The 9,922-nt window shown below is 34.0% G+C and overlaps 1 protein-coding gene and 1 pseudogene across 3 annotated transcripts; both read left to right on the top strand.

Annotated features, from left to right (window-relative positions):
* The first annotated feature begins 119 nt into the window (after window positions 1-119).
* On the top strand, window positions 120-2,955 carry LOC145587432 (putative plastid-lipid-associated protein 4, chloroplastic). Of its 2 annotated transcripts, XM_081644168.1 has the most exons (6): window positions 120-505; window positions 813-926; window positions 1,157-1,252; window positions 1,584-1,658; window positions 1,885-1,955; window positions 2,659-2,955. In XM_081644168.1, the coding sequence occupies exons 1-6, from the start codon at window positions 194-196 to the stop codon at window positions 2,729-2,731; spliced, it is 741 nt and encodes a 246-aa protein (XP_081500294.1). In that variant the 5' UTR covers window positions 120-193; the 3' UTR covers window positions 2,732-2,955. The 2 variants fall into 2 exon arrangements, with proteins under 2 accessions (XP_081500294.1, XP_081500295.1); XM_081644169.1 differs by lacking the exon at window positions 1,157-1,252.
* Window positions 2,956-5,485: 2,530 nt separating this feature from the next.
* LOC145587430 (putative plastid-lipid-associated protein 4, chloroplastic) lies at window positions 5,486-7,714 on the top strand (annotated as a pseudogene). The gene is made up of 6 exons (XR_014101262.1): window positions 5,486-5,810; window positions 6,253-6,371; window positions 6,486-6,579; window positions 6,816-6,877; window positions 7,101-7,190; window positions 7,560-7,714. The product of XR_014101262.1 is annotated as a putative plastid-lipid-associated protein 4, chloroplastic (transcript).
* Window positions 7,715-9,922: the final 2,208 nt, after the last annotated feature.

Genomic DNA, 9,922 nt, shown 5'->3' with positions numbered 1-9,922 from the left:
TAGATGCGGGTGTGAGATTAGGATGAGGCGGGTACGAAGTGGGACGGGTGGGGTGGGTACAACGTAAAATCCACCCTTATATGGCTCTCCCCAAAAGAAAAAAAAAAAGAAAAAAAAGTGCTATTATCGGCGAAAGTTACACATCCCCACCATCAGTTTTTTACTCCTACAACCTTCTGAAACCAATATCAGTATGGCCTCATCTTCATATTCTCTCTCCAAAATTATACTTGCAAATGATCCTATCACAAAATTTCCCTTATTTCTTCCTTCTTCCTCATCAAATCTTCATTTTCCAAGCAAACCCACCTTCAAACATCTCTCACTTCCTGCTGAAAAGTGCAGCAGAACAAGTATCAGAACAAAAGTATCCTTTTTTCCTGGTTTTTTTACCAACAGAAATGATCCCAAAGCCTTAAAATTAAAGGAGGAGCTTCTTATGGCCATTGATCCTCTTGATAGGGGAGCTGATGCCACCCCTGATGACCAGCAGAGGATTGATCAGGTTGGTTGGTTTTCTCTCTTGTTTGCTCAGTTTCGACGTCTTTGAATGAGTCACAAGGGCATTACAAATTATAAATGATGGATGGGAGATTCGAACCTATGACCTATATCGTACACATACTGTTCTTCGATAATATTGATTATCTCATATCTTTAACACGGACCCTCAGTCTAAGACCTCATTGGTTTGCAATGGCAAATGTGGATAATAGTAGTTAATTAAGAAAATCTTGCTAAAGAAACTGTAAGGATTGATGAATTATTTATAATTTTTCTCTAATTATACCTTAACCTTTTGTTTTTATAAGCTTACGCGGAAGCTAGAAGCAGTAAATCCAACGAAAGAGCCACTGAAGTCTGATTTACTGAATGGAAAATGGGAGCTCATTTACACAACCTCTAAATCAATTTTACAAAATGAGGTAATATATTGTCTTGTTCTATTCTCTTTAAGGCCTATACTCTTTAAATTATTTTCAGTTTAGTTCTTAATTTCCTTCTCTTATAAAACATTTAGTTCGGTTCAATTCAGCTCAGCTCAGTTCAGTCAATCAGAACAGGCCCTTAATCTTTCTAATTGATTAATTTGCAAGTTTGGTTTTAAAGGCAGCGATGAACAATTATATTTAGGATTGTTTGCTTTATTTGACAGAGACCTAAGTTCTTAAGATCAAGGGTTAATTACCAAGCCATTAATCTGGACACTCTTCGAGCCCAAAATATGGAGACTTGGCCATTCTTTAACCAGGTTAAGTTGATTGTACTCTTGTAGACATTTTGAAACAAGCATACTTTAATCAGTAATGTAGCTATTAAGTACATAATTCTTGCATAATATGTAGCCTGCAATGCCATCATGTTTACTGTCCTTCAGCTCATTTTCGCCGACCTTTACTTAGAGTTAGCTGGTGATCATGAAGTGCTTCTGTTTGGACATTCTTTTTGATATTGTTGTAGTAACTTAGTAATTAATTTCTTGCCTTCCTGAATGAAAAATGCTTGTTAAACAGATGCTCAGCGTTTCTGTTTAAATTTCCTTGAATCCTTGTGTTTACAACTTTACATTGGATAGTTTTCAGGTAACAGCAGATCTCTTGCCAATAAATTCAAGAAAGGTGGCTGTGAAATTTGATTATTTCAAAATACTGGGACTGGTAATCTTCTTAATCTATAATTTATACTTGATTATATGATGTTTAAGTAAATAAAATTGACTAGAGTGATACTTGTACGAGAAGTCCATTATCCTGAGTACTAGTTTCCATATATGAATTACTTCATATTAGTTATTAGGATAAATTTGTGCCTTTATGATGATTAGTTGATGTACAATATTTACCATGAAGTGTGTTTATAGCTAGTGCGGCTTCACTTTTGTAGATACCTGTGAAGGCACCAGAAAGAACTCAGTATGGCTCTCTGGATATTACTTACTTGGATGAGGATCTGCGGTAAGTTTTGTTTTCAGAATGATTATCCGATCAGACACATACGTCAAAATAATGAATATACAAAGTACACGGCACTCTTGATTTACATAGTAGTGTTAGTTAAATAGCTAATGAGATATCTTCAGTCCAAACTATCAACAGTATTCTTCATTGATACATAGTAGTATGTAGTTGGAAATCCTAGGGACTTGAGAAATTCTATTTATGTTTTACCTTCTTTATTAATTGAATTCTAAATTTCTTTGATACATAATAAGCAGTACTTAGATAATTAGAAGGTTTTTTAATGGAAGTGACATGCCTGCTCCATCAGGATTTATATTAGCGTATCAATTTCCCAGCGTATGTGATCATGGGATGCAACAATGAGACAATATGCACTGATCTATCTGAAAAAAGAAGTGAGAATGTGCGCGAGAGGAGGAACAACAAATGCATGTCAGTGATAGCTGACCCTCAAGTTTTGTAGTCTCTGTAGGAAGCTAGCTACCTCTAACTGATTAAACAAGGCAAATAAACACCTATCAATAATTAATTAGTTATAGTTATTTCATTTTCATGACTTGATGTTGAGAAATTTCTGCATATATTTACTTTGGACTGATATGATTTGTTTTATAATCAAGTGAATTGAAAGACCTGCTCTATTGATGGATATGTCACTCATAAAAGATGCTTTTTTTTTTTTTTTTGGCTTTTGCAGAGTATCTAGAGGAGACAAAGGAAATTTGTTTATATTGAAAATGGTTGATCGATTGTACAGAGTCCCAAGATAATTAGTCTGTGTGTATACACTATACATGAATAAGTCCCTTAGACAATTGTATATCTTAAAGCTAGCATTACGCGCTTAAACACTCTGAAAGGTGTATGTCAAATTGTAATTTGTAAGCTGCTTCTGTTAATTGCCTAACACAAATTGCAATTTCATGTGATCCTCGAGACCATGTGTACATCAGTTTTGATTTTTATGTAGTTGAGATCAAGATCCCAACCTGAACTGTTGAGCATTATTTGATCAGATTACTTTTTATGTAGTAATTCGTATGAATTTGCATGGAACACTCAACTGTAGAGTTTTATTCTCAAGAGCTCAATTCAGGAATAAATACATTTCCTTCAACTCTTAGTGGTTATTGCTTGTTGTAAACTGTGACAATACTGCAAGAAAGGTAATAGATAAACCATCTTGTAGTGAGTGACAGATGATGCAGAACAGAAGTGCATATAATAGCAATGGTGCTGGCTTCAACAATAGTAGATGGCAAAGGTGCTGTCGCTGGACATAATTTCAACTACGATTGAGGGTCAAAATGGAGAACCTAAACAGGTGTGTTGTGTACTCTATTTTGGCAATTTGAACTCATTTGCTTGTATCAAGTTTAAGAATTTTTTTGGCCTTATTTAGATTGGTGTTTTTTATTCAAGTTATCGAACCAGTCTAAGTGCTTATGAATTCTATGTTTAATCTGCCTGTCCGAATATTTGACTTCTTTGCTTTTGCTTGACATGACTGTTTCCACAGTTTGTAGTCTTTTTTAGCTATCTGCATGAGATGTGCTTCTTTACTGTGCTTAATTTATTCTAGGATGTAAGATATTTAAGTAATGTTCATGCTTTAGGATGTTGATTTGTGCATTGTCATGTTTTAGCCCACATGATGTAGTCTTCTAGCGTCCCTCTTGCATATCGCTAGCTGTTGTTGCTTTTATGGCTTCAGAATATATGTTTTGATTTAATGGAAGTGGAGTTTATAATTTATTGAGAATTTCTGCTTTAAGTTTGTCTGACTTTATAGTAAAAAGACAGGGATTTTGGTTCTAAATCACTGAAATTTTATAGTATTGAGAATTTGTGAATTACTGGGTTTATCACTATTCACACCTTCACCTTATCGTTGGAACAACTTGGAAGTATTTTGCTATATTGAAGCAGAAGGTGGTGCCTGTGTGTGTGTGCTGCAGCTGATGTATGTGTGTGCTGCTGCTGATTTCCTGCTTTTTTCTTATTTTGTCTTTTTGTTCTGTAAGCTGTCATGTGATAGCATCTTTTGTCTGTAGTTCCCTAGGATGATTCTAGTGGACAGTTGTCATGTTTTGTAAGGACAGTGAGTCCATATATATTGGAAGGAAGCCTTGTGAGAAGGGCAGAATGAATGAAAGAAATACCCTATAATATGGGAAAATTCCTCTCCAAACATAGCTGTTTTATTGCTAAGTTATTTTCTGTCATTAGGCTATTTATATCTGAGAGGAACATAGAGATTTAAAACCTTCAAGCTCTTTTGTTTTTGAAGAAGTACGCATTAGGGAATTGTCTATTATGATTTTCATTATCTATCTGTCACTTGTGCAGTATGTTTGACATTCTTCAAGCTGTTCTTGTTATCTCACTTGTTCACATACATTACTCGTTTAATTTATTGTTCATCTATTAAGGGCTTGTCGTGGTAAATGACTGACATAAAAGAAAATTCAACATAGGGCTACTTCTAGATTTTATAATACTACCGAATGTTTTAGCTTATTAAGAACTTTTAGCTATATGTTGCTCTGTGTCTTACTGTTCTGAGCTTTAGGTTTCACTTTGTTCTCTACATCTGCAACTTATTTTCTTGCAAAGTGTGCAAGTCGACTTTGAAAGAGGAAGTAGACAAGCTTCATCAAATGGAGATTTGCCCACAGGCAATGTAGCTGACTGAATCAATTTCTATAAGAAAAAGCTCTGTTGGCGGTGGAGCACTTATCATAGACTATGGTTGAATGGAATAGTTCTGGTAGTCTTTAGATGCTAATCTTTCTAGCCATATTATGTAATTATTTAAGTGATTTCTTATCGGTTATAATCCATGTATGATGACCACATATCATTCTATGTGCTTCTTTACTTCTTTTAGTTTGATGACTTGTGCATTTATCTATAAACATCTTTGACCTCATATCATCATCAGGATATGTTTTAGCTTTTTATGAATAGCTAGGTTGGCTTGGCCCTTCTGCCCCTTCATGTTATAGTCTTATGGATAGCCTTTGAGTTAAGATTTAATAGAGTTCACGGTCTCGAACTTTAAAATTATGCGGCAGTGTGCATGAATCTGTGGTGTGTTGTAAAAACGTGATCCATACTTTGCTGGAAATCATCACTCTTTTAACTTGGAAATAATACCCCCAAATCCCATTCTGCAATACAATCATGAATAGCATCACAAAAAGCATCCATAAGGATCTCACTATCTCATAAAGGTCACCGAACATCACACATGGGAGACTACTGCCTCCTTTTTATAGTCAAAAACATCACTCATGAAAGCTTTGCTTTGTTAATGATTAACTAGTATCTCCTTTTTAATTAGTCAAAACATTATCATATACCAAGTACTTGGTATTCTTTTATATCTAACTTTGCCCCCTTTTGTAACAAGTACTTGTACTACTTATTTCCTTAATAATCTAGAAGAACTGTTACTTATTTCACGACAAGGCTACGTTTACAACCATTGCATTTGAAACCAATATCAGTATCAGTATCAGTATGGCCTCATGTTCTAATTCTCTCTCCAAAATACTTGTACTTACAAATGATCCTGTCACAAAATGTCCCTTATTTCTTCCTTTTTCCTCGCCAAAACTTCGTTTTCCAAGCAAACCCACCTTCAAACATCTCTCACATAATCCACTTCCTGCTAAAAATGCAGCAGAACAAGTACCAGAACAAAAGTATCCTTTTTTCCTGGTTTTTTTTACCAGCAGAAAAGATCCCAACGCTTTAAAATTAAAGGAGGAGCTTCTTATGGCTATTGAGCCTCTTGATATGGGAGCTGATGCCACCCCTGAGGACCAGCAGAGGATTGATCAGGTTGGTTGGTTTTCTCTCTTGTTTGCTCAGTTTCGACGTCTTTGAATTGATATGGAAAATGTTTTTAATTTGGTCCGAATGAGTCACAAGGACATTACAAATTTACTACGTATAAATGATGGAATATGGCAAATGTTTTTGGTCCAAATGAGTCACAAAGGCATTACAAATTATAAATGATGGAATACGGCACATGTTTTTGGTCTGAATGAGTCATAAGGGCATTACAAATTATAACTAATGGATGGGAGATTCGAGCCTATTACCTATATAGTACATGGACCCTCAGTAGTCTTACCACTAGGACAAGACCTCATTGGTTTGCAATGACAAATGTGAATTGTAGTAGTTGATTAAGAAAGTCTTGCTGAAGAAACTGTAAGGATTGGTAAGTTATTCGTAGTTTTTCTCTAATTATACGTTAACATTTTGTCTTTATAAGCTTACGCGGAAGCTAGAAGCAGTAAATCCAACAAAAAAGCCACTAAAGTCTGATTTACTGAATGGTAAGTGGGAGCTCATTTACACAACCTCTAAAGCACTTTTACAAAATTAAATGAGGTAATATATTGGCTTATTCTATTCTGTTAAATCTTTCTTGATAAATTCTGCAAGTTTGGTTTTAAAGGCAATGATGAAAAATTATATCTAGGATTGTTTGCTTTTTTGACAGAGACCTAAGTTCTTTAGGTCAAGGGTTAACTACCAAGCCATTAATCTGGACACTCTTCGAGCCCAAAATATGGAGACTTGGCCATTCTTTAACCAGGTTAAATTGATTGGATTCTTGTTGACATTGTAACAAGCATACTTTACTCAATAATGTTGCTATTAATTACATAATTCTTGCATAATATGTAGCCTGCAATATCATCATGTTTACTGTCCTTAAGCTCATTTTTGTCGAAATTTACTTAGAATTGGCTAGTGATCATGAAGTGCTTCTGTTTAGATATTTCTGCCTTAGTAATTTCAACCATTGTGTTTACATTGGATAATTTTCAGGTAACAGCAGATCTCTTGCCGATAAATTCAAGAAAAGTGGCTGTGAAATTAGATTATTTAGAGTACTGGGACTGGTAATTTTCTTTTACTACAATTTATAATTGATTGTATGATGATAATCAAATAAAATTGACTAGAGTAATACTTGTACGAGAAGTTCATTATCATGAGTACTAATTCCATATTATGAATTACTTCAATTCATATTAGTTATTAGGATAAATTTGTGCCTTTATGATGATTAGTTGATGTACAATATTTACCATAAAGTGTGTTTATAGCTAGCGCAGCTTCACTTTTGTAGATACCTGTGAAGGCACCAGAAAGAACTCAGTATGGCTCTCTGGATATTACTTACTTGGATGAGGATTTGCGGTAAGTTTTGTTCAAGCGTATGTTATCATGGGATGCAACAATGTGACTTTATGTACTGATCTATCTGAAAAAGAAGTAAGAATGTGCGCAATGTCGGTACTAGCTCACTGTCAAGTTTCGTAGCAAATTCGTATGGAAGCTAGCTACCTCTAACTGATGATTAAACAAGGCAAATAAACACCTCTCATTAAATATGCTTCATTTTCATGACTTAATGTTGAGGAATTTCTGCATTTTTTTACTTTTGACTGATATGATTAGTTTAAAATCAAGTGAATTAAAAGAGCTTCTCTATTGATAAATATGTCACTCATGAAAGATTTTTTTTTTTTTTTTTTTTTTTTTTTTTTTTTTTGGGGGCTTTTGTAGGGTATCTAGAGGAGACAAAGGAAATTTGTTTATATTAAAGATGGTTGATCGATTGTACAGAGTCTCAAGATGATTTAATTAGTCTGAATGGTGTATGTTAAATTCTAATTCGTAAGCTGCGTATGCAGTTTCATATATATGATCCTTGAGACCATGAGTACATCAGTATTGATTCTTATGTAGTTGAGATTAAGATCCCAAGCAGAACTGTTGAACGTTTTTTGATCAGATTACTTGTAATTATCACTATTTACATCTTCACCTTTTCCATTGGAAGTTATATTTTGCTAGTATTCATATCCAAGAGAGATAGAGATTAAAAAAAAAAACGTGCAAGCTCCTTTCTTTCTTAAACCAAAAGTTTTGTGTTTTATAGTTGATGATTTAGTAAGTCTACAAGAGTAAATAACTTCTTTTGCACTATATGATATATTTCTTAGCTAGGGTATGTTAGATTTTACACGAATTCGATCACTCACCCTTTCTTTACAAATCAATAGTCTTTTGCTCCAGGACATGAAATGACATGCATCTGCAAATTAGTGTGTTATGATTTCAACTCCAGAACTCTGTTCACTCACCTGCGCCTTTGAGATAGATTTAACATTTTATGGTCTCACACTTTGAAATTATGCAGTATGCATGAATCTATGGTGCGTTGTAAAAATGTGATACTTCGCTGGAAATCTCAACACTTTTACCTTAAAATATTATAAATCTTGCTGGGTATCTTTAGTCCAAACTATACACAGTATTCTTCGTCAATACACAGTAGTATATAATTGGAAATCCTAGGGACTTAAGAAAATGTATTAATGTTTTACCTTCTTTATTAATTGAATTCTAAATTCTTTGATACATAACAATCAGTACTTAGATAATCAGAAGGTTTTTTTTAATGAAGATGACAAGCTTGCTCCATCAGGATTTATTTTAGTGTATCAATTTCTCAGCGTATGTGATCATGGAATGCAAATATGTACTGGTCTATCTGAAAAAGATAGTGAGCATGAGCACGAGGGTAGGAACAAATGCATGTCAGGAATAGCTCACCCTCAAGTTTTGTAGCATCTGAAGGAATTTCATGACAGATAAACACCTATCATTAATCAAGTAGTTGTAGGCATTTCATTTTCATGACTTAATGTTGAGGAATTTTTGCATTTTCTTACTGTTGACTGATATGTAAAGTTTTTAGAATCAAGTGAATTGAAACCAAACTGTAGGAAAGATCATAGATAACCCATCAGTAGCGAGTGACAGATGATGCAGAACAGAAGTGCAACATATAATGGCAATGTTGCTGGCTTCAACAATAAATGGCAATGGTGCTGTAGTCACTGGACACATAATTTAAATTAACTACGATTGGAGGTTAAAATGGAGAGCCTAAACAGGTGTGTTGTATACTCTATTTTGGCAGTTGGAACTCATTCCGCTTGTATCAAGTTTAAGAATTCTTTTGGCCTTTTTTAGAGTGGTGTTTTTCATTCAAGTTATCGAACAAGTCTAAGTGCTTATGAATTCTATGTTTAATCTGCTTGTGGAATAGCTGACTTCTTTGCTTTAGCTTGACATCACTGTTTCTACAGTTTGTAGTCTTTTTTAGCTATCTGCATGAGATGTGCTTAAATTTATTCAAGGATTTAAGATTTTTGAATAATGTTCATGCTTTAGGATGTTAATTTCTGCAATATCATGTCTTCTAGCGTTCCTCTTGCATGTCGTTGTTGTTGCTTCATGGCTTTAGAATATATGTTTTGATTTAATCGAAGTGGAGTTTGTGATATATTGAGAATTTCTGCTTTAAGTTTGATTGTAGAGTAAAAGGACAGGAATTTTGGTTTTAAATCCACTAAAATTTTACAGTATTCAGAATTTGTGAATTAATGGGTTTATCACTGTTTACACCTTCACCTTTACCATTGAAAATTATATTTTGCTATTCATATTTGAGAGGAATATAGAGATTAAAAAAACGTGCAAGCCCCTTTCTCTCTTAAACCAAAAGCTTTGTGCTTTATACTTTTATGTGATGATTTAACAAGTTTTTTACAAGAGTAAATAGCTTCCTTTGCACTATATTTCATGTTAGATTGAAGGGCTTAACTTGGGTAGATCAGCTTGCAAATCATGTTCTGTTTCTGTTGTAAAAAGATACTACGTGTCAATTAACTACAAAGAGAATAGATACCCTAAATTATATGAGTAGTGATAAACTTGGCTTGGTAAATTTGGACTCACTATCTCTAAATAGGTTACCCAGAGTTTAAGGAATTAGGCGACAATATAACATAAAGTATACTAGTGTTAGAATAATTTTGCCTGTTATCCTGTGAAATAACAAAAGGGAAAAAAAGGAA

Source organism: Chenopodium album, chromosome 17 (assembly GCF_948465745.1).
Source record: "Chenopodium album chromosome 17, dcCheAlbu1.1, whole genome shotgun sequence".
Classification (NCBI taxonomy): domain Eukaryota; kingdom Viridiplantae; phylum Streptophyta; class Magnoliopsida; order Caryophyllales; family Amaranthaceae; genus Chenopodium; species Chenopodium album.
Note: the sequence above shows the minus strand (reverse complement) of the source record. Positions and strands in the feature narration are given on the sequence as shown.

Coding starts and splice junctions, on each gene's coding strand:
- LOC145587432 (XM_081644168.1), top strand. CDS start 194: ATGGCCTCATCTTCATATTCTCTCTCCAAAATTATACTTGCAAATGAT. Junction 1,253..1,583: donor CTTGGCCATTCTTTAACCAG/GTTAAGTTGATT, acceptor GATAGTTTTCAG/GTAACAGCAGATCTCTTGCC. Junction 1,956..2,658: donor TACTTGGATGAGGATCTGCG/GTAAGTTTTGTT, acceptor TGGCTTTTGCAG/AGTATCTAGAGGAGACAAAG.